This window comes from Salmo trutta, chromosome 23 (assembly GCF_901001165.1).
Source record: "Salmo trutta chromosome 23, fSalTru1.1, whole genome shotgun sequence".
NCBI lineage: Eukaryota > Metazoa > Chordata > Actinopteri > Salmoniformes > Salmonidae > Salmo > Salmo trutta.
The window spans coordinates 9920782-9944579 of record NC_042979.1 but is presented as its reverse complement, the minus strand read 5'-3'; the positions used below and the strand labels follow the sequence as shown (position 1 = coordinate 9944579).

Below are 23798 nucleotides of genomic sequence, written 5' to 3'. Positions count from 1 at the left end.
GTGAAATCAACAGCACACAGGGTGGAGGTTTGTTTCATTTTATTAGATATTCTGTTCAATTCCATTGTCTAGACCTTGCCCCAGCTCAGCAGCTGTGAAACAAAAAATATTTTTACATTCACTACTAAATTCCCATGAATTTTACCTTGTGATCAGAAAATATTTTTTTCTTTCAAAGGAAATGAACAGATTTTGCAAGTGCTTAGTCATGATGACGAGACATACAGTATGTTATGGACTGTCTAAGGCTCTATTCAATCTGTATCGCTGAAGCATTACAGAGTCCGTGATAGAAATTTAAAGGTAATTTTTCAATTGAGCCGACATATGCAGTGTTTACCGTGAACGCGGTCTCTGCTAATGCAGGGAACATTGCCTTTAAATTTCAATCCCGCTGTAATGCTGAACTTCCACGATGCGGATTTAATAGAGCCCTAAGGCCAGTGTTTCTCAATCCCTTCCTGGGAGGATCCACAGAGTTGCTTGTTCCAGCCCAGTGCTAACACACCTGATTAAACTAAATCAGTGGCTTGGTGATAAGTAGTTGAATCAGGTGTTAGTGCCTGGATAGAACAAAAATGTGCAACCCCTCACACCCTGGTTGACGCTGGTATTTCTATAAAGACTAACCCACATCATGGGACAGTTATGGGTCACATTCGACCCAATAGACAATGATCCAACAGGAATGGCTAAAATCTACAAGACAAAACATTAAAAAGAGAAACAAAATGGCCCAACATTATTTTTTTTTTAAACAACTTCACTGTTTCACTTAACAGCGTTTCACTCCAAGGGTTCATTACCCAGGAGATCAAAATCTTAAACAATATCACAATGGGAATTAACTCATCAAAATCTTCAGTTAGTTTAAATAGAGATACTTATATATCCTTATCTGTTAATGCTGCAGCAGGTTGCTACATGGTCAGCATTGCGCCGACGGAGAACGTATTACTGTATCTGCACTAAAATATTGTCTTTGCGTACTTCAGAGAAATCCATGACCTCAGACACATTGTATTACCTTGGTGAATGTACAGTCAAACTACACAATTGATGAAAGCCATGGGGGCGGAACATCCAATGACCACAGTCACAGATCTAGGGTCAGATTATTCTCCAAATCCTAACCTTAGCCAATGGCAGGGGGGGGGAAAACAAATCTTTTGAAGCAGTGTCTGAACAACACGCTGATCTGAAATCAAGAGTATGATTATATTTTACGCCTTAAATAACACCCCATTCACGATATTGTGCTGCCAAAAGTAGTGCACTATATATGGAACAGGGCGCCATTTGAGCCAGCGTCCTGCTGTATATAGTTAAAGTACTGGGAGACGAGACAGGTCTGTCTAGAGTAGACCCGACCACCATGTATCATCGTCAATATGGACGGTCAACACTACAGTAGTAGAACTAGGCTGGTAGTCCCACAGGACAGTCACAAGGACCATATCTTTCTGTCCCTCCTAATGGCATAGCAGACCTGGGGATCATCTATCAAATACTTCAAAGTAGAAACCAAAAAAAATAGCCATTAAAGTCTAGCTCTCGCTCATTAACACGCGACGTGACCCCAAGTAGGCAGAAAGCAAAGGGGCGTGAAGGAGGTACTAGATACAGCTGGTTTAGCAGCACGAGGCAAAAAAAAACAAAACGAAATGTTTAAAACCATAACACGTTAAAAAAGGGAAGTGACGACAACATACATGATCAATAGACAGCAATGCAACAACAAAAACATCATACAAGAAATGTAGAAGTGTAGTATGCCAAACCACTGGATCACAACCCTCATCTGTCAGACAGATGGTTGCTGCCTGGGACAGTGGTGAGTGGAGGGAGAACAGCAGAACAGCATGACAAACAGAACTACAATTGTCCAAGAGGATATACAAAACCCTTTACAGTATACACTCACTCTTCTTCATCATCATCATCAGTTACAGTAAAATAGAAGCTAGGTTTCCCTGGGGCAGCCCGGCCCTCTTGTTAAAAACCAGGAGCCAATTCCATTTCAATGGAGTCCATTCAGGAAATGCATTGAAAGTCCAATCCAAGAAATGACATGTTTAAATTGGAATTTCTGGTTGAAGTCCTTAAAGGAACTGAGTTGAAGTAGACCCGGTCCCCAGCCCTGGTATTGAAGCCCTAGTTTACAGGAGAGGGGTGCAGCCACAGCGCAAGGCCAATTTACAACAGGCTGGATCAGGTAGCAGCGAAAAGCATAGCTGTGCCAAAACCACTCAGAAGCAGCATCCTAAACACACACACACACACACACACACACAGCTACATATGTAGCCACAGTTGTGTCCACAGAGGATCCTAACCCTCTCGTTTGGAAACACTCTCCCTAACAGCAGATATCGGAGGCATCTGCACGCACATGCACTGCCAGTCACTGTGGGTTGCAGTTGTACACATGCACTCATGGGAGTGTGTGTGTGTGTGTGTCTGGCTTATATTGTAAGGTAGCGAAGGATAATCAAGTCATGCAGAAACATCACGTTCTACGAGAGAGCCTCAGACCTGGGCCAAATCAAAACGAACAACTGTCTCCCCAGCCACCTGTCAGACAGACAGGACAGACAGACAGGACAGAGACCAGGGGTTGAAGTGCTTCATCTACATCCCAAATGGCACCCTGTTCAGACCCAGCGCTCTGGCCAGAAGTAGTGCACTATATGGAATAGGGTGCCATTTGGGACGCGTCTCAAGTCTGCAGACCACTACAACTCGGATAAGGGCTTATACAGACCGTAGTCTCAGGAGGGGGAAGAAACAAGGGTGAAACCAACCAGAGCCATGGCAGAATGACAGATACAGTATGATAAAAACAGGGAACACAAATACATGAAAAATTAATTGGTCCAATACCTGTTAATACATTATCTTATTCCAATTTTGGGGGAAATTATAACATACCGAGAACTGTAAAATAACAAATAACATTCTTATCTGTTTAAAAGGCTTGGCTTTCTGTGTCTCTGGATACAAACGAAGCCCGTCTTATAATCAACTAACAATTACATTTACCTTCTGTGCAAAGAGTTTAAAAATTTTCTTTAAATGCAAAACCGCTTTTGTTTTTCTGCGTGAATAGGAGGCATGTGATTGAGGGTCAGTACAATAACATTGACCAATCAGGACAAACCCCCCCCATATGAATCATGGGAGACAGGAAGTAGAGCAGAGACTTCCTCTCCTCTGTGGACATGGTAACATCATCATGGAAGGGTTTTGTTGGTCAACCTCACTGCTCGTGAGCCGCAGTCATGCCTCGAACCTGACCTGACCTACGCAGCTGGGACAAGGAGGAAGGAGAAAGAACAAGAGAGATTAAAATCATGCGAGTGTCACCACAGCACCCCCTGAAGGACAAGAGTCTGTCTGTGATGAGATGGAGGAGTGAACCACTTTTTGCATTCCATCAAATGACTATTGCCTGGTTCATATAATGTAGCTACACCTAAAAACTTCCTACACTGCCAATGTTCACTTCATGAAATACAAAAATAGTATTTCTCCTTTACAGCACATCAACTCATCTCCATCACAGTGAAAACTCTTATCCTCTCTGTCCACATGACAGATAATTCCCCATCTAGGCAACATGACATGCAGAAAGATGGCAGACAGCAACAGGGTAGTATCGCAGCCCCAACACCTGGAACCACACACATAAAAACACAACACTGAACAGACCATGTTAGTTAGAAAGTGGACAAAACAAACAACAAAACACAAACAAATGATGGTTTGAAAGAGGAGGATAAAAGTGGTGCAGCAGAACTGCAGAGAGCCAGACGGAACGGAAGGCAGGCGTGATGGAGAGGCAGAAACAGAATGAGACAGCCATGGAGACAGAGCCAAAGCCACCATAGACAGAAGGACAGACTGAACCGGAACGTTTGATTAGACTGGCAACATGCAGCTGGCAAAAAGTGAAAAAAATAAACAACAAAAAAAAAACAGGCGATGAGCAACATAAACGAGTGGGAGGGAAAGAAAGATGCAATGAAGACGAGTGCAGGCGTGGGATGAGTCCACAACACCCCGATGATGTCATTTCCTGTGTCCTGCTGGGGAACTTACTCAGCCTCTGACCTACAGGGGCGGGGGCTACTCTTCCGAGGTTGCCGAGGTTCCTCGCACGGTGCCCTTCTCACGCATCTAAAGGCAGCAGAGTAGAACTGTCAGCTGGACCAATCAGTGCTCCATAGGAGGGTCACAGTCAGTCCTAGAGAGGTGATTTGTTGTTTATTGTGGTTCCTGATCCCTTAATGCCTCTGGAATCAGGTGTTAGTTACCTCTTCATCGCCATCATCAACATAAACATCAAAATAAGTCTCCCCGTCTATGCACCACACAAAAAATATGAGCACTTTCTCAAACTCTAAGGCAGTCTAAAACCTACGAAACAATGGCCGACATCAACTGTGCGTTTGTGTATTACCTCTTCCAGCTCCTTCTTGGTCTCCTCTTCCATTCGTCGGATGTCCGCCATGGTCAGCTCCACCCAGTTGTCGATCCAACAGAACAGCTGGCGATGGAAGTTAGTGAAAATACGCTTCTCTTGCTAAAAGAAGGAGAGAGGTGGAGGTAGGAGAGATGAGTGATGACAATATTAGGTATCGGTCTTTTCTCATTAGAAGCCCTAAAAGCAATGTGAAAAGGCTAAGAGAGAGATAAAAGCGTTGTACCTTCTGGATGAAGTTCTCTACTTTGGTCTGCAGGCCCCACCACTTGAACTTGACAGTGACCAGTTTGTAGGCACACATCTTAGGACAGTCTGTCTTGTTCATCAGATCGTTCTAATCAGAGGAGAAACACAGGAAGGGTGACGAGGAAAACATTTCAAATGACATTTTCTACAACGTTGATTTTGGGCCAGTAGCGTCCAGCGACGCAAACAAGAGAAGCGTGGCACGTTGATCTAACCCTCTTCTAACGAGGTCAAACGTCAACATGACCAACTAACACAGACAAGGCAGGAGGGAGTCTAGTCCTGTACCTTCCATTCAGGTGAGAGTGGTCCTCTGCCTGTCTTTGTCGATTTGAAGAGAGCAGGGTCCTCCTCTGGTTTATAGTCCTGTAGGAGAAGAACGTACATTACACAACATGCATACTGAAAACATATACACAGTACACCCCATTATAATCCTGCAGGAGTGAACACGCACACAGGGAAACTATTGAAAAGGGAGTACTAATGTACATGAAGATAATAGTATCTAGAATGAAGCCTCTACCAGACTTCTTGCGGTTCACATACTACTGTGTAAAAGGAGATGTGTGGATGGTACGATGATCTGAGGAACTGGGAGATCAACGCAATTCCCTTATGATGAAGGAACGCCACAAACGACCACAGGCTCTCCCCTACTCCCCACTTTAATAATTTTATTTTTTTATTTTTATTAAAAATAAAAATCAGTCAGACCTGTGTGTGTGTGTGTGTGTGTGTGTGTGTGTGTGTGTGTGTGTATGCCTGCAGCAGATGGACCCTCGGATTAAGCCGTGGCCCTGCCACTGATCCACTTATGTCATTAGGAGTACAGGAGCCACTCATGTATCACAAGCTCTCTCTCTGTCCTGAGTGTTCAGTCAGTACTGTACAGGAGAGACTGACACGACAGACATGGTAGGCCCACCACAGACAAGAGAAGCTCACTCCAATACCCTCTCTCAACTACAGCGCTCGGGGGTCCTGCCCTGTGGCTTTTGGGTGGGAGGAAGGCTGATTACGCAGACTTAGAGCGACAACAAGTCACGTCAGCAGTGGGTCAGTACGGTGACGTGTAGATGACAGTTTCTACACGGTGTCTTGCGCAGGCACATTTTCTGTCCGACAGGAAGAGACTGCCAGGCTAACAGCAGATACAGGCTAGGGATGACACTAGACTGGTAGTAATCTCTTGTGGACAGATGCACGTTACATAAAAATGGTAGTAACATCTGTCGACAGACTGTGTGACGAGACGACTAAAAAGGAATTTTGTTCCCGGACCGGTACGCTGATTTCCAGTTAAGAACAAATTCGTATTTACAATGACGGCCTACTCTGGACGACGCTGGGCCAATTGCGCGCTGCATTATGGGACTCCCAATCACGGCCGGATGTGATACAGCCTGGACTCGAACCAGGGACTGTAGTGACGCCTCTTGCACTGCCTTAGACCGCTGCGTCACTCGGGAGCCTGTAAGTTGCCTTAGACTTGCCAGAAAGATTCCGTTTAGAGGGGTGAGAATTCGTTAGTGTATTTTCTAACACGTCTCCCCCAGATCTTAAACGAGCATGGCGCAATTAAGCAAGATTTTAGTTCTGGGTGTTCAAGATTAGACTGGCACACAACCAGTCAACATGCGGTGGCACAACTCGTCCACATGGGGGAGACAAATACATTGATGACGTAACCGTCAGTGCCTGGGACAGGGGCGCTGTACTGGGACAGATTATTTTACCACCTGGGAAGAGAGCCATCTTCATGTCACTGATCTAAAACAGCTGATGAGCGGTTAAAACCTCACGGCTTGAACCAATACAGTCATGTCAGGTCTGACGAGCAATATAGGACGAATCTATTTATTCAAATATTGTTCCAAGTATTCATAAATATTGGTCACATACACGTGTTTATCAGATGTGTGTGTGTGTGTGAGTGTGTGTGTGTGTCCACTCACCCCATGGGCCACCACATCTTTGTCTGCGATATCGATGGGGACTACCTCCACTGTCTTCCACGTAGGACCATCCAAGTCATGCACGTTTTCCAGCGTCCCCATGTCAGGTTTGTGCCACGTCTCAATCTTTATCAGGAAGTCATCTTTCATATACTCATTCTGGAAGGAGTGAAGAAGAGAGAAAGGAGAAGTGAGCAAAGAAAGGATAGAAAAAATCTAAAAATCGGTCCATGTTTTAATCAAGTCTCCTAACTGAATTCTAGATGATGTGGATCGGGGCGGCAGCCATATTGGGTGTCCCATTCCAAATGTTTGATTAACTACTACACTTCCTCTGTACAGTAGCCTTAAAACTTTAGCCAATGGCAAGCTAGCGAATGCCTTAAATAGAGAACTAATGGGAATCTCTGAGAAAGCCTTGAATGGAGGCCTGAGGCCTATTTAAACCCAACAGCTAAGCTAATTAACTGACCGGGCTGAAACGACACGTCTGGTTAGCGACCTTCTGCACTCTGCCCAACTAAACAGTGGCGTGCTAGCATTAGCAGCGTAGCTAGCTACACACCACCACGCTATGGAAGTCACACTAACGGGAACGAGTGTCTCAACAACACTACCCCACACACAGACAATGCCAAAAGTCTGGGGAACATGGTGTGTGTGTGTGTGTGTGTGTGTGTGGTCAGTTCACTACTCACCGTTATAACTGCAGCAGATGGATAAAACAAGCAATAGAAGAAAGAAGGAAACATTGGTTTACTTTCAATAAAACTATTAAACGTGACAATGTTGGCCAGTCCCAATCAGAATTGGGCTCAATTGAGTGTTTAAACAAGAGTTCTGGGACTCACCGGTGCGACAGAATGGGTAAGCGTTCCAGGCTTTTTCATGGAAGACTAATGCTCCTTCTGGTGCAATATACCTCAACCAGGCTGGGACTTTACTGCCAAGAGAGACAGGAGTCAATCATATGGCTGCGTTGACACATGTAGTCCAATTCAAATATATTTTCCACTAATTGGTCTTTTGAGACCAGCTCTTTTATCAGTAATTGGGCAAAAGATCAGAATTGGGCTGCGTGTGTAAACGAAACCTTAGTGCGGGTGCATATTTTCCTCCTCCACCACTGTACGCGTGTAGCTCTTATGTGGTAGATTTGGTGTGTGTGTGGTGTGTGTACCTCTTTAGATGGTAGACTTTGTGCGTGTACTGTCCCTTCTCTCCCTCGTCCTCGTAGGGTTCATTTATCAGCACCTCGATGCCCTCTCCTCCCCCCGTCTCATTCTTACTGGCCTCCGCTACAGTGAACAGCTGACCGACTTGGTACTACAACCCAGAGAGAAGAACAACACAGAAATGTGTCACACACACAGAACATCAGTGTCACTTACACACATCAATTGGGCCAATCACTGACAGAATCACTGTTAGTGGTTGAAAGGGATGTTATTTGATGTTGTGTTTATATGGTTTATGACCATCCACGTTAAGTCTTGGTGGTTTAGGATGTGGGAAGCTAATGACATTTCACACACATGAACTCTATACATATCAGAAAGGGAGTTGTGACTAGGAGCCGGAGAACACAAAGCTCTGCATTGTGTGTGTGTGTAGTAAGAGGTTGTGGGTGTGTGTCGTTGCGTCGACAGTACCACAGAAAGAGGGCCAATTCAGTCACCGGCCCAATTCTCCAACCCTGTCCTATTGTTCTCTAACAAGGGATCTATTGTCCCCCTGCATCGGCCCAAACACACACACAGTTCCACTTTAGGGACAAGAGAGGATGAAAGCAGATTCTCAGACAAACTGGTACAGTGGGCCTTAAGTTGGCCGCAATGTATTTGGCTTGTTTTGAATTGATTCCAAGGGAGAGATAGGGAGGAAGGAAGATGGGAGCGGAGCTTTCTGCAGCACCTCCTCACGTCAGACCTGCTGTTCTAGAGGATGGGTCAGTCACTGCTACCGTTTCTCTATTATCAGCTACAGTTTGTCCTGAGAGACTTTACACCTAGGTGTGAAATCTAATGCTTCCCTTGATGCCCTGGGCACATCTAGAGGCGATGGGGAAGCCAGGCAAACAGCTAGACTAAGGGCTTTTTATACCAACATCTACGACTCTGCCTAGGGATAAAGTATTTGTGTAACAGACAACAAAAGTGTCAAGGCTTAAAGATCCTTCTTTAACCCGTCTCCTCCCTTTCATCTACACACAATCCATGTCTCAATTGTCTCAAGACTTAAAAATCCTCCCCTTCATCTACACTGATTGAAGTGGATTTAAAAAGGTGACATCAATAAGGGATCATAGATGTCACCTGGATTCACCTGGTCAGTCTGTCTTGGAAAGAGCAGTCATTCCTAAAGTGTTGTACACTCAGTGTACAGTAGTTGAACCTACAACCACACATAACAAGCCTTCAGAGCTGCAGCCTGCTCGTAAGTTAATCTTTATATGGAAGGGTGATTGACCTCAGTCCGTAGAACCTGACTAGGGGGGGTGGCCTTCCCTGTCAGGATATATGACCCCTCCAGGGTGGTGACTTTACAGCTGTCACACTGTGTACCTGCACTAAAAATCTTTATGTGCTGCTACTACATCACATGCTTCAGGAGAACATCATGTGTCTCAATGCTGGAGTTTTAATGCTGTGACAAAACGGACTGCAGTGGAAAGAAAGGCATGTCACAGACATTCACCGATATAAGCTGCTGCTACTAGGGATGTGACAAACGGACTTTCCTCCCCCCGTATTCTGTTAAAACGCTAAGAGGGAAAAAATAATATGCATAAAATTCCACTGGAATTCATAATGGTTATATTGTGTATGACCGCTAGGGGGGGCAATGACGTTCCATCTACCGCAGTCATTGGCTGAATCTTACGCCGAAACACTTCAACCGAACACATGCACAAGCCCGGTCGACCCTAAGCGACCAGTCTCGCGCATGACTCACTCGCTACGAAACACGGGCACTGCAGCAGACACAGACGCAGAGTGACAAAGTTGTAAACAAATCGACATCTCTACTCCTGTATATCGGTCGCCAGTGCTTTCATCAGCTGATTTAGCTTGTTGTAGCCTACCTGCTGCTAGCTACAGGTAACTGCCAACCTAAAAAGGAAACACTTGAGTAAATGAGGGATACACATATTGAAAGCAGGTGCTTCCACACAGGTGTGTTTCTTCAGTTAATTATGCAATAAAACATCCCATCATGCTTAGGGCCATATATAAAAATATCAGTCACAATGGCCTAAGTTCATCATTACACTATTGTTCTACATTAAAATCAACCTCTTCACCCTCATTCAGTTAGGCCCAATTTAAAATTCAATTGTGAAGTAAGGTGCACCATTATCAGTGTGTCGCCCTTTCATCCATTAAGCCTAGGTCGTTCATTCAGTGAGGAACGAGACATTAGCAGCTGGCTGGGTACCAACGTGCTACATCGTGTTTGTCTTGGCCTGTTAAGGTAGGAATAGGTGTGAAATAAAATGTAAAAAAACTCTACATATGTATTTTTACAAAATCAAATGCTCATATCCGTTGGCCTATGGCAGTTCTAGTGTTAAAAGGTGTGTGTGTGTTTTCAGACCGATGCAGTGGGACAATATGTCCCTTGTTAGAGAACAGGGTTGCAGAATTGGGCCGGTATTGGTCCTCTCAGACACAAATCAACACTCTTTCTGCATTCACACAGTCACCAGATCTAAACCCAGTTGAACACTTATGGGAGATTCTTGAGCGGCACCTGAGACAGCATTTACCAACAACAACAAAACACCAAAATATGGAATTTCTCGTGGAAGAATGGTGTCACATCCCTCCAATAGAGTTCCAGACACTTGTAGAATATATGCCAAGGAGCATTGAAGCTGTTCTGGTGGCTCGTGGTGGCCCAACGCCCTATTAAGACACTATGTTGGTGTTTCCTTTATTTTGGCAGCTACCTGTAGGGTCACTGACAAACACAGGGATGGAATTTGAGCTAGCTAAATAAGTTGGGCACTGCACTGGTAAACAGTGTGCAGAATGGCACTTATTTATGATAGTTTGACAGCTTGCTGATGAAGTTGTAGACGTGTTCAGAGCAGTCGGTCCGTACTTCAGCATGTTTCCAAAGCACCAAACAGCTACGTTGTAACGTTGGGTCAGCTAAAAGCATAGCGCTTGCCTTTCTCTGCCATTTTCCCAACTTAACGACGATGTGCGGAGAGCTTTATATACGTGTGGCAAAAATGCAAAAGATGCATATCTCCTACTAACGTTACAGCATTGTTGCGTTAGGTATGTCATTTTTTGTTATGCCTTTATGAAGATCGGGAGATATTAGTGGTAGCTGTGTGATAACAGCACTGTGATAAAAACTGTGTGAAAGATTTTTTTTTCTCCTTTCTGTCAGGGATTTGTTCTTAACGTTAACGTCCCAATTTCGTTTAAACGTTTACACCCTAGTTGGTATTATTATTAATCCTGCTGCTCAGTCACTTTTACCCCTGCCCAGGGCCGGCTCCAGGCAAAAGCCGCCGTCCCCTAAAATTGTAAAAGTTTCAGGAACTGAGACTGGGTCTCTACTTACTGTTGAGAGTTAGAATACTAGAATAGAATAGACTAGACTAGACAAGGTGCAAGTTCGAAATTTGGATGTGCATCAGCAATTTTTGATCTTGTTTTGTGAGTCACTGACAGTCACTCAATTAGCCATGTCAGCAACAATTTGATTGTTTAATTAGTTCAGCCAGCTATCACGGCAGAATACCGAATGATCACGCAGGGCACGTGCCCAGGGGCCCTGACCTCCAGAGTACCCCCATTGATTTTGTTAGTCACTCTCACTCAGATATCATTAACATAGGGAAATGTGCAGAACTGCAGAACATTAGGTGTAAAACTTTTTAAAATCTCTGCCGCATGGCAAAATGTTTTAAATTCTAAGAAATTCACTTTAAATTTGTACATTTCTCTTCGGCGTCAAGGGTAGGCACTAATGTTTTGCTCGCTTAAGGCCCCCAAAAGGCTAGAGCCGGCCCTGCCCCTATGTGCACATCTACCCCTACTACCACTGCACATTGATATGATTGGTATCCCTGCACATTGATATGATACTGACCTTGTATACAAAATAATCATCAGATGAGAAGTAAAACAAGAGAACGTACATCTGACCTAGTATAAACTCTGTGCTCTTTAAGATCCTATTCTGGATTTTGACCTTTAATATTAAACACTGCATTGTTGAGGAAGAGCTTTTAAGTCAGCATTTCACCGTACTGTTTCACACCTGATGCATCCTGCGCATGCAACAGATAAACCTATTGTCACAAACAAATCAAAGTTAAATCAAGGCATTATCAATGCCAACACCAATTATGACCTGCTTTCATACATGTAGACTTGCATGCATGAAAGCAGGAAACTAGCACACGTAGACTTGCATGAAAGCAGGAAACTAGCATAACAAATTGTGTTTGTGTGGGCTATGACATGGTGGTACTCACCTCTTGCACAGAGATCGGTAGGATCACACGGCTGTAAGAGAGAGAAAGAAATAAAGATAAACATAAGAAAACAAAGACTTTCTACCAGTGTTTTGATTTATTAGGACGCCCATTAGCCGACGACAGCTAGTCTTACTGAGGTCCGAGACATCACTGACAAAATACTGTACATATATTTAAAACGTTAACATGTAGTGTGTGTGTTACACAAAAAGACAAAAATGGGCCCTTGTAGTAAACCAAACCATATCCATGCCTCAGCCTGTCTTGGCAGAGTTCAACCAGAGCCAGGAGTGAACTCCAGTAACCCCACACACCGAGACTTGTCGGTTCTTCATCATTCAGACCACTGAGCTGAACATTTTCTAATAGGAAAGAACTAACATTTAAAAAAAAAGATGATTTTCCACACAGCTGATTTGTACATTTCATTTGGGTACTCATTCAGCTTGTTCTGGGAGGATGAAGAGATGTGTCTGCCCTACACAGTACTTTCCAGTGAATGTCCACCAGAGCTGTTGCCAGAGATTTAATGTTAATTTCTCTACCAAATGTTGCCTCCAATGTCATTTTAGAGAATTTGGCAGTACGTCCAACCGGCCTCACAACCGTAGACGATGTGTATGGCGTTGTGTGGGCGAGCAGTTTGCTGATGTCAATGTTGTGAACAGAGTGCCGCATGGTGGCAGTGGGGTTATGGTATGGACAGGCATAAGATACAGACAACAAACACAGTTCAATTTTATTGATGGCAATTTGAACGCACAGAGATACCGTGATGAGATCCTGAGGCCCCTTTCGTGCCTTTCGTGCCATCGCCTCATGTTTCAGCATTATAATGCACGGCCCCATCTCGCAAGGATCTGTACACAATTCCTGGATGCTGAAAATGTCCCAGGTCTGGCCTGCACACTCACCCGACATGTCACCCACTGAGCAAGTTTGGGATGCTCTGGATCGACGTGTACGAAAAGTGTTCCAATTCCCACCAATATCCAGCAACTTCACACAGCCATTGAAGAGGAGTGGGACAACATTCCACAATCAACAGCCTGATCAATTCTATGAGAAGGAGATGTGTCGCGCTGCATGAGGCAAATGGTGGTCACACCAGATACTGACTGGTTTTCTGATCCACGCCCCTACCTTTTCTTAAAGGCATCTTTGACCAAGAGATGCATATCTGTATTCCCAGTCATGTGGAATCCATAGGTTAGGGTCTAATGAATTTATTTCAATTGACAGATTTCCTTATATGAACTGTAACTCAGTCAAATCTTTGAAATTGTTGCGTTTATATTTTTGTTCAGTATATGAAGGAGTGATTTCTCACGAAACCTAGACCAATAAAGACCAGGATTTGGGGGATTTTAACAGAATGTAATCTATAGAATAGTCTTTGGAGAAAGGATTGTTGACATAATGTATATTTGACATATTAAATGACATTTTGGCCTTACTCAGGCCTCTTTTAAGACCCCATAATGTCTCATCTGTAGATGCTACAAAGCTAAAATTGGTGTCATGAAGTTTTACGGCTTTCTCTGTAATATGAGTAGTATTTTGATTTCAATAATCAAAATACATTAATTTATGAATATTGGAAAGTATAAACACGAATATAGAAAACAATTTGGCAAATTTTTTCAACAGTCAAATGTCAACTTGAAAGGGAATGTCTATTATCTATTTAAATAAAGTTTCCTCTGGCAGATTGACAGTTTAATTTAAAACAATGGATATTCTCAACCACTCAAGTCAACATTCTCTGATGTGTGGACCTTCAACCATCTTTGCAGTACCATTTGAAAGTTGAAATTTCAATTGTATTCACATTTTAGTTAAATTTATCAGCCAAAACATGACACCCACCCTGTATTGAAGAGCATGCTGTGTCTCAACTGATGGTGGGCACAACGGACCTCTGAAGATGTAGCTCAGACCCTATTTTACATCATACACCGAGTGTACAAAACATTAGGAACACCTGCTCTTTCCATGACAAGGTGAAAGCTATGATCTCTTATTTATGTCACTTGTTAAATCCACTTTAAAATCAGTGCAGCTGAAGGGGAGGAGACAGGTTAAAGAAGGATTTTGAAGCCTTGAGACAATGTGTCTGTTACCTAGAAAAATGCAATAATAAAAATGGACATGGATTGTGTGTGTGTGTGCCATTCAGAGGGTGAATGGGCAAGACCAAAGTATTTAGTGCCTTTGAAAGGGGTATGGAAGTAAAGGTGGCAGGCGCACTGTTTGTGTCAAGAACTGCAATGCTGCTGGGGTTTTCCATGCTCAACAGTTTCCCGTATGTATCAAGAATGGTCCACCAAAGGACATAAAGCCAACTTGACACAACTGTGGGAAGCATTAGTCTCAACATGGGCCAGCATGCCTGTGGAACGCTTTCGACACCTTGTAGAGTCCATGCCCCGACAAACAGGAGGCTGTTCTGAGGGCAAAAGGGGGTGTAACTCAATATTAGGAAGGTGTTTTAAATGTTTTGTACACTAAGGGTATATGAACATATATATTTTATATATAAAATAGTTTGACAACTCTGTAAGCTTTCAAATGATATCAAACTCAACCGTTTATCATTTTCAGTGACAAAGACATGGATGTCTCATGGTAGGGTGGGGTATGCAAAATGGGCCAACTTTGAGCAGCTTCATCTCCTGAATGTTTTGGCATACATGTCCAAAAAGTCACTTTCTGACCACTTCTACCATAGGCAAACGCGTATGGAAGGTTTAGTTCAAATCAAAAGGGGTGCAGTCAGAAAGTGATTGAAATCATATGGAAATAAGTCAAATCACTATCATTTAATCTTTCCAAAACAAAACAGAATCCAAGGAGTGGCTGCAAAAATCACAATTATGTCCTCAGGTTCAGAAGGTTATTTGAAGTTAGCCGATTCAGCACATTTGCACTCTCCAGGATAAGAGGAGACATGTTTCCTTTACTCTGAAAGTGTGCTGTACACAAAACCTGCTGTGTCCACTGCATGGTCTGCAAATACAACATACGGGTTCTACATATTAGAACAATTACATGCCCTAGCATTGGTAACTGACTTCCCACAGACATCATAAAACATGATTACAGGAAAGCACAGAGCTGTCCCTGGGAAGACCTTTGGAAAAGGCAAACAGATTTATTGATCTTTCAGTCATGTCCCAAGTAGTGTCACTCCTGGATCACCTGAGGAATATCTGGTGAGCTGACTGTTCAGTCACCACCCATAGACATTATAGGGAATAGGCATCACTTTAGTGATCACACACACACACACACACACACACACACACACACACACCTTGAGCCTGGGTCTGTTGAGGAATGAATCAATTTAAATCTAGACAGCCCTAAACCAAATCTGGATGAAACACTAGGACAGTCACTGCACACTTGGCCAGCATGTCAGGAATGACTTGTCCAACTAGAGATGCACATTTTACATTTTTTTAAACAGCATTGAGCAATACTGGCAGTGCATTACTTCGCTTGCTTGGTGGTGATGTGACTCACACTATATCAAGCAAGCAAGACAACGGAGGAGGATCATTTATTGGCATTTGAATGATTATAATGGCTTGATGATGCAGCCAAACACATACGTGTGACTGAACGGAAGGCTGGTAGCTAGCTATATTTGGTTGCCATGAAAACCGCTGCAGCTGAAGAGACAAGCAAACATTTAGCGCTTCACAAAATCGTCAGGGAAACCCGAGCGTGCACCCTGCAAGTAAAGTCAGACTGAGGTAAAAGCCTCTACACTGTCGGCCGGTTGCATGTTACGCCAGGAAAGAGTAGACGGATAGACTGAACACAACACCACAGATACTGTCTTTGACAACAAGGTCTAAAAATAACGGGCTAGGTAGTTGCTGGCTATGTAATTGTAATTAGCTTAAGTGTCATTTAGCCACCCAAGCTGATAGTTAGCTCGCCTGCTAGCTAGTGAACGATTTACTTGGAAAAGTGAACTAACGTTAGATAGCAAACTAACTAGCATAATAGTGTGTGCCGACTCGCACATTAACTGTCATTTGAGTTGTGTGGTATTTCGCATTTGGTAGAAAAATGTCACTGACAGAGTCTGAGTATCTCGTCTTGTTTAACAGAGCCCCCTGAGATGGAACATTGATAATCTGTCAGTCACTCGCGAGACCTAAGCTTATGGCACCATGTTGGCTAGTTAACTAGCTAACCTGTATGCTAACTTTACAGGTGTAGACACATAGCTACCCCGTTAGTTACTTCGTTTCCTCCACTCAGATTCATTCAAAGGTAACGTTAGCTAGCTATCGCTGTTGTCTAGGCCTAAACACCGGTATCATGAAGACACATCCTGATCCACCCAAAAACGCTCACAATATCCTCTCAACTGCCACAAATACACGAACACTTATTTCAAATTTACAGCCACATTGACTCAAGAAATTGCCGAACATAAATTATATGTTAAATACTTCAACTCACTATTCCTTGATAAGCACCATCTTCTCCTCCCGGGCTGCGGCTGCGCAAGGTCCTCTACGTCACCAGAAATGATCAACAACAAATGGTTTCCGCCCACGGGAGTCGCCGATTGGTCAGAACCCGCATACCTTGTAAACCGGGATGGAGAACAGTCAGCGCTATCTCGATTCCTTGCGACTTCCTACCCCGAACTCGACCAACGATTGCATGTTTAGTTTTTTTTGCCCAACTACTACACAGCTGATTCAAATAATCAAGCTTTGATCATTTGAAGCATCTGTATATTGTTAGGGCAAAAAACTAAACGTGCACCGAGTTTGGAAAACGCTGCCCTAACCTTATTAACCCTTACCATTTATTTTAAATGTCAACCGCAATGGGGGGTATGGACGTCCCAAGGATCCCAGATAACACAGACCGATGGAGAAGGGACGATTAATACATTTAGGTATTTGTGATCAATAATATGTCATATGTGTTGTGTGACATATATCTCTGGTTCGAACCATAAAAATGTCAAGGTTTCCAGAGGTTTCTCTGGGCAAGAACTATCCCAAATAGCAGTACAGGTAGACAATATGTTTCTAAACCAATGTCACTTATCTCAATATTATTGGTAATACAATCATTACATTTCCATAACCAAAACCTGTATATGGGTTTTGCTCTAAAGAACCAGGATGTCACCAACCAAGTCCTCACTTTCAACAAGCATCATCACAGGCACACCTAATTCCATCTCTTACCGCTATGGCAAGCTTGATCAAATTCTTATTTTATAGTCTATAAAGTTGATCACGCTATAAATATCATGGTTGAGGGTTCAGTTTTGTTCACGAAGACAGGAGCAGAGTCCAGGCCGGCAGTAATATCCCTGTTAATAACCATTCAAATGAGACATCAAGAGAGCAAAACTTTTTTATTGAAAAGAATTTACTGAGAAAAAACTGAGATGCATCTGCAAAAAGTGTTTTAAAAAGACATTAAATGTTTCAATAGTAAGAGAGTTCATGCTTTCAGACTGACATTCCATTTACATAGGTCTTCTCATATGTCTTTTCAGCAATTTAATAAAAATATGATATATTTCTATTTGTGTACTGTTTGCTTTTTAATATATAATACATGTAATACTGATGACAAAACACTGGATTTAATTTACAAAATAAAATAACAATATAACAGTTACAATCCTTTATAATAACAATTAACAATAATTAGATTCAAATAAATCATACATTTTATTGTTTTAGATAGAAAGTAAAAACACAATTTTTGTATTTTCAGTCATCGTAACAGTCTCCGAGCCTGAGACAAGAGTCTGAATGTATTAAGGTGTCTTTACAGTGTAGGAGGAGGCATGGGGACTACATGCTCTGCTGTCAGTGAGGAACCATAGGCACCATAACCCAGGGTTATTATTACAGGGTCCTATCTGACCCTCTGTCCTTCAGTGACTGCACTCTTCTCCTCTGTGATCTAGCACTGATCTGTCCTCCCCACTAGGGGGCAGTCAGTCACCGTAAAGTGCAAATCGGAACTTCAGTTTTGGTGGTCCCCAGTGGACCTTCTTGCTAATGTAATGTTCAGTCCCTTTCATAGGTCGCAGCCCAGCTAGTAAAACCCACCAGAAGAGACTTAGAGTCAGGAGCAGATATCTAACCATATCTAACCATGAAGAGTCTCTAAACCACGGCTCTCCAACCCTGTTCCTGGAGAGCTACCGTCCTGTAGGTTTTCGCTCCAACCCTAATCTAGCGCACCTGATTCTAATAATTAGCTGGTTGATGAGCTGAATTGGGTTAGTTACAACTGGGGTTGCATTAAAAGCCTACAGGAGGGTAGCTCTCCAGGAACAGGGTTGGTGAGCCCTGCTCTATCCCCGCTCAGCATTTAGAGGAGGGGAAGAACTTCCCAGGCGAGGGGAACTTGAAGCCATTCCCAGAGGGCAGTTTGACAGGGTGTGGGGGTGCTCCAGGACAACCTCTCCTGGAGGAGTCAGTAGCAGTCTGAGGAGGAGGCGCCACTGGTGGTTTTGAACCCAGCATTCGATGTCCGTTAAGCGGGTTGGTGGGGCTCTGGGGCCCTTCAGCGTCCTGGTTCTTGTTGGTGGACCCATGTCTTGGAGAGAGGTGGAGAAGCCCCAGGACATCTTTCTGGACCGTGCTCATCTTCTTCCCCCCATCTCGGAGCACTCTGCCTGGGCCGGGAACCTCCTGCCTCTGGGTGGCATTGGACCAGAAGGTTTTCAGGTTGTGGATGGCCTGGACCCTCTCGTCCACCAGGCCTGCCTGTTTCAACCGGCGCAGGCCAGGGGTTTCAGCCGGGCTGGAGCGGGACGCGGTAGAGCCTGTAGAGGAGTAGGAGAGGGCAGGGGAGGGGGCCAGGGAGAGGGCTGGGGAAGGGGCCAGGGAGAGGGCTGGGGAGGGGGCCAGGGACGGGAGGCTGCCGGCTGGAGAAGGGTGGCCTGAGCTGGGGGAGATGGAGATGCTATTGGGGGAGTGTGAGATGTGGGGGGTGTAAGGGGAGCTGGGGTATTTAAGTCTGAGCTGCGCATGGATGTGGGGGTCTGGGGTTCTGGAGGGTGAGGGGTGAGAGAAAGAGAGGGAGGAAGAGAGGGAGGATAGGGCCGGGCTGTTGTAGCCGGAGCTGATCTTCTGTAAGGACGAGCAACGAGAGGGGGGTTTGGGCCTGGTGGAGAGGAGAGGGGTGGAGATGGGTGAGAGAGTGGCAGGGAGGGGTGAGAGAGGGGTGGAGATGGGTGAGAGAGTGGCAGGGAGGGGTGAGAGAGGGCTGGAGAGGGAGAGAGGTGAAGCCCGGGCCTGTAGGCTGGCTCTACTACTGGGTCTGCTGAAAGCGCTGGTCTCAGACGAACGGAAGCCCAAACCACCTCCAGTGGGGGTCAGGGGGGCTGAGGTGGAGGTGGAGGAGGGTGTACATTCTTGTCCTCTTAGCCCCTTCTCCCCTCCCCCATTGCCTGCCCTTCCTGTCCTCCCCCTCTGGAGGCTGTCCAAAGCCTGCATGTGGCTCTGGGTCTCTTCCAGGATCCTGGTGGCCAGCTCCTGGGGGTCCAGAGGGGTGAGGGGTGGCTTGTCTTCCTGGGACTTGACGGTGCTGTCTGTCTCTGTACTGGACTGGTCAGACTCAGAGAGGACCGCCTCTGTACTGACCACCTGACCTTCAGACAAGCTCTGAGAGCTGGGGAGGAGAGGAGGGGGAGAGATGTTTAACTTGATGTGACAAGTTGATGAAGTTGCGAACAGTTAAAGCAAACAAGTGTCTTTTTAGCCTAGTAAGAAAAAAAGCAACAACTTACCCCTGGGACTTAACGTGTGTGTTAGGGCTGGGGGGTATGGCCAGGGGGGGCGGGGGGACTTTGAGCGGTGAGGTGGGAGTGCTGACACTCCCCTTGGAGGAGATCGAGACGGGGTACCCCCTCCCTGCCGCGCCTCCCCTCCCTGCTCCTCTAATGTGTCTGTGTCCCCCAGGGAGGGGTAAGGTGTCACACTCCCTCCCCCCTCCTCCCCCTCCTCCCAGAGGCTCACTGCTGATGATAGAGAATCCTTCATACTTATCCTCCCCCTCTGTCCCTCCGCCTACTCCTCTGTGATTCGTTAATCTGTTTCTCGACACACCTCCTGTGTGTCGGTGAGAGACTCCTCCGCGGTGCCGCTCCAGTTCCTGCTGCCGCGAACGCTGGCTGATGCCATCACTTCCTGCGGGTTCGGGGCGGGACAGGAAGCTGAGAGAGGAGGCGAGGGAGCTGAGGCTGTAGAGGGAGATGGCGTCGCATGAGAGACTGTCTGGGCCGCCAAGCGGGGGCGAGAAGGGAGGCTGGGGGAGGTTAAGGGGGAGGGAGGCACATTGGGAGGAGGAGAGAGACTCTAGAGATGAAGAGCTGTCCAGGCTGAGGCGTCTGGGGAGCTCTGTGGAGTCTGCAAGGGAGAGAGGAGAAGATGGAGAGGTGATACAGGGGTAAGATGAAATGGTGAAGCACACTGTAACTATAGGAAGTCCGGATGCCTAGATACTGTAACAATGTAGAGTTTAGGACTCGGAGACTCTTACCAAACAGTGCCAGTAGAGATTGCAGAGCAAAGTGCATTGTCCGTCTGCAAGCCTGTTTACCCGTCTTCAATAGCACCTCCTCCTGTCCTGCCTCACATAGGTCAAAACCTGGAGGGAAACAGAGAAGGGAAAAGAATGACACACACAGTTCACGCTTAGGCTTTAGCTCAATGGCTAACACAGTCTTGTGACATGCAGGAGACCTGGGTTCAAACTTCACACTGGCTCTCAAAAGATTAGATTGGCCGCCACTGCTATTATACAAGTATATCTACCGCTCAGTGCGGTGATGACTCACCCAGCGCAGCCAGGAACTCATGACAACCAGGAAGTCTCCACAGCTGGACACTAATGGACACCTGGATGGGAGCCAATGAGAACTCCTGCTCCTTGTCACATGTCTGTTGCTGAACCAATACCTGGTGAAGCTGGAGACAGGGAGAGGTCGTTTATTAGGTTATCGTAGTTTAGGTTACTTCCGCCTTGTCCTACTTTTTTGCCTCAGTATGAGTTTCTCATGCCAGAAAGATACAACACACAACTTACCATTACCACCATATTTTTAACAGCCTTCAAGTGGTGGGTAAGAGGAAGAGCGAAAGAGATAGACTTAAATTGTTAGGAGCAGACCATTAGAAAGTAACAAATCTTATAAACGAAGACTACGCAGGGACTACCACTATTTATAAGCCCTAAAAATCCCTAAAAATCCCAGAGGTTATGATGATTTTGATATTTACCCCATGCAAACATTACCAGGCCCATCACATGCATATTCAAATAATATTTCTGGGGGAGCCACTTTTGTGAAACAACCAAACTGGACAAGCTCCCAAAGTCCAATTTATGCATACATGATATCAAGTTGATTCATATAGATGCTATTTAAAATACTATTAACATGGATTATCAAGTTATTTGATTCTAGATTTTAGGACAATTGGGGTTATCAGAAACTCACGTGTAAAAATAATTTGATGAATCTTTTTAAATCTGGCCTTATCTTAGTAATAGCACAAAGATATGTCAAATCAGGTAATGACACATTTTTCTGTTTTGGGGTGATTGAAACGCATCAGAAAGTTCAGGAAAACATCAGGGATGATCATCAAACAATCTTTGTGTATGATCTTCTGAAATAGAGCGTACAGCACGTCAATTAATCAGTGAGTCTGTGTGCATTGAGGCCTACCTTGTTGATTAGCTGTTCTCCAGTCTCAGCAGCAATGACCAGTTTACAAAGGGCCTGGAATGCTGAATGAGGCAGACCTGGATGACAGAGAGGATTGATTGATTGATAGTTTTCCATGTTGGGACTGGAGTATAGTGCTGTGCTGACAGTCTCGATTGGTTGATTATTTGGTTGAATGATTGATTGACTAATTCATTGATAGGTTACCTAGTAATGACTGCAGGGTGGTGCTGCAGAGCTGCAGCCGGTCTCCGGGGTCGGCCATAGGGAAGAAGACAGCAGCGGGGAGACCACTGCCGGTACCGGGACAGTCTAACCGGAACCCCACGGCTGACAGCAGGGCCTGCCATCCCGGTACGCCACCAACCTGGTGGATTCATAGAAAACAGATATATTCATTACGATAACACAGAATAACTAGGTAATGAGAAAAACCAAAGACCTTACACTGAAGAGCACACACACACGCACGTATGCAAACACACACACATACACACCTTGTTCTCCACACTCTGCTGCAAGGTGTACATAGCATTACTCTGACCACTCTGTATGCGCTGGAGAGACTTCTCAACCTGAGGGATGGAGGGTAAATCACATTATTAGGCAAGGTTCTTTAAAGTCTCTTGAATGGACATAGGCGAGATGGCAAATATTGTGCATGTTTATTACCAGGTGCAAAAGTACTCTCAGGGAGTCTCTAGCCCTCTCAGGGTATTGGAGGATCTCTGCCAGAGCCTGGCCAATCAGAGACGAGGGGCTGTTCAGCTTCACATCACAGCCAATCAGCATGAAGCCTGTGAGAAAACAGGAAGAGGAGTGAATAATGTGTGATGTTTGTTTGTGTGTGTGTGTGTGTGTGTGCGTGCGTGCGAGCGTGCGTGTGTGTACTAACCCGCCCAGTTAGACGGGTGTGAGAAGTGTGTGCTGCTCTGTAGAGTCTTCATGGCCTCAGTGAGAGCTGCACTGGCCTTGGTCCCATTCAGCAGCGCCGTGTAGAAGGTGTGTGTGAACACCTTGGAGGCTGCCATGGGAACGGGCCACAGTGACACACACACACACTGCACCCCCGCCGCAAGGAAGGCACGGGTCAGACCCACCACCCCGTCAGCTGTCACCCTGCTAACACACTCCTGGTACGACCTGAGTGAGGAGAAGAGAGATAACAAGTTTATAAACGTAGGCGTACGGCATAAAAAAATATAAAAACCGCTTGGTTGATAATTAGGTATTTGTGTGTGTGGCTCACCCCAGCACCACCAGTTTGACAGGCAGTCTCAGGTCCAGTATGTCTGCCGCAGTGAGCAGAAACTCCTGAAGTGGTGGACTGTCACAAACACTCTCTGCGTCACACACACTTCCTCCGTCCTCGCTCCCATCCTCCCGTGCCTCAGTACTCGCTCCCACATCCCCAGTCTCGCTTGAAAGCGATCCCCCACACGGTGCACTCTCCTTGGGTCGTGTTCCCGAGTCCATCCCTGGATCCTGGCTGGGGGAGAGAACCAGGGCCGCCAGCTTCCAGGAGACATGAGTAGCAAAGTGAACACACTCTGCCTGGCCCATGGCTGCTATCACACGGTCCTAGAGAAGAGAAAAAGAGAAGTGAGGAGAATGTTGCCTGTTTGTGCGTCTCAACAAATCACAGGAGTAGAACACACATGCTTTATTTTCAGTACCTTGGTGGCCTGTGTTCCAGTGAGGGGCTGGCAGCCCAGCAGTTCCCCCAGGCGGAGGGCCTCGTCGTGGGCAGAGGGCAGCGGACCCCACAGCCAACGCTCCATCACCCTGGAGGGCAGGCGTGGAGCCCCTACCACTGCAGTCATGGAACCCCCACCGCTGTAGAGGAAGGGGGCCCCGCGACGA

The 23798-nt window shown here is 45.4% G+C and overlaps 2 protein-coding genes across 4 annotated transcripts in view; both read right to left on the bottom strand.

Annotated features, from left to right (window-relative positions):
• Positions 1 to 22: 22 nt before the first annotated feature.
• On the bottom strand, positions 23 to 16753 carry LOC115159270 (phosphatidylinositol transfer protein beta isoform). The gene is made up of 11 exons (XM_029708828.1): positions 16676 to 16753; positions 12191 to 12221; positions 7871 to 8016; positions 7542 to 7633; positions 7389 to 7396; positions 6691 to 6849; positions 5021 to 5098; positions 4710 to 4820; positions 4463 to 4585; positions 4102 to 4179; positions 23 to 3310 (listed from the first exon to the last, which is right to left on the bottom strand). Exons 1-10 carry the CDS (start codon positions 16693 to 16695, stop codon positions 4129 to 4131), a joined length of 819 nt encoding a protein of 272 aa, XP_029564688.1. The 5' UTR covers positions 16696 to 16753; the 3' UTR covers positions 23 to 3310; positions 4102 to 4128.
• Positions 16754 to 17578: 825 nt separating this feature from the next.
• Positions 17579 to 23798, bottom strand: part of LOC115159268 (tetratricopeptide repeat protein 28) — an 82019-nt gene continuing 75799 nt past the window's right edge. For all 3 annotated transcript variants that reach the window (XM_029708824.1, XM_029708825.1, XM_029708826.1), the window contains 11 exons: positions 23612 to 23798; positions 23185 to 23516; positions 22831 to 23078; positions 22608 to 22732; positions 22433 to 22510; positions 22143 to 22302; positions 21936 to 22012; positions 21042 to 21171; positions 20744 to 20851; positions 19992 to 20610; positions 17579 to 19873 (listed from right to left, as the gene is read on the bottom strand). The exon at positions 23612 to 23798 is cut by the window's right edge and continues 8 nt beyond it. In XM_029708824.1, the coding sequence (XP_029564684.1) occupies positions 18562 to 19873; positions 19992 to 20610; positions 20744 to 20851; positions 21042 to 21171; positions 21936 to 22012; positions 22143 to 22302; positions 22433 to 22510; positions 22608 to 22732; positions 22831 to 23078; positions 23185 to 23516; positions 23612 to 23798 (3376 nt within the window). In that variant the 3' untranslated portion in view covers positions 17579 to 18561. The remainder of the gene's footprint in view (positions 19874 to 19991; positions 20611 to 20743; positions 20852 to 21041; positions 21172 to 21935; positions 22013 to 22142; positions 22303 to 22432; positions 22511 to 22607; positions 22733 to 22830; positions 23079 to 23184; positions 23517 to 23611) is intronic.

Bases quoted from the DNA above. Each gene is read 5' to 3' on its own strand.
- LOC115159270 (XM_029708828.1), bottom strand. From the start codon at position 16,695: ATGGTGCTTATCAAGGAATA. The intron at 12,222-16,675 runs GTGAGTTGAAGT...TCTCTCTTACAG, and splicing joins ATGGTGCTTATCAAGGAATA to CCGTGTGATCCTACCGATCT. The intron at 4,586-4,709 runs GTACAACGCTTT...TCCTTCTTTTAG, and splicing joins TAGAGAACTTCATCCAGAAG to CAAGAGAAGCGTATTTTCAC.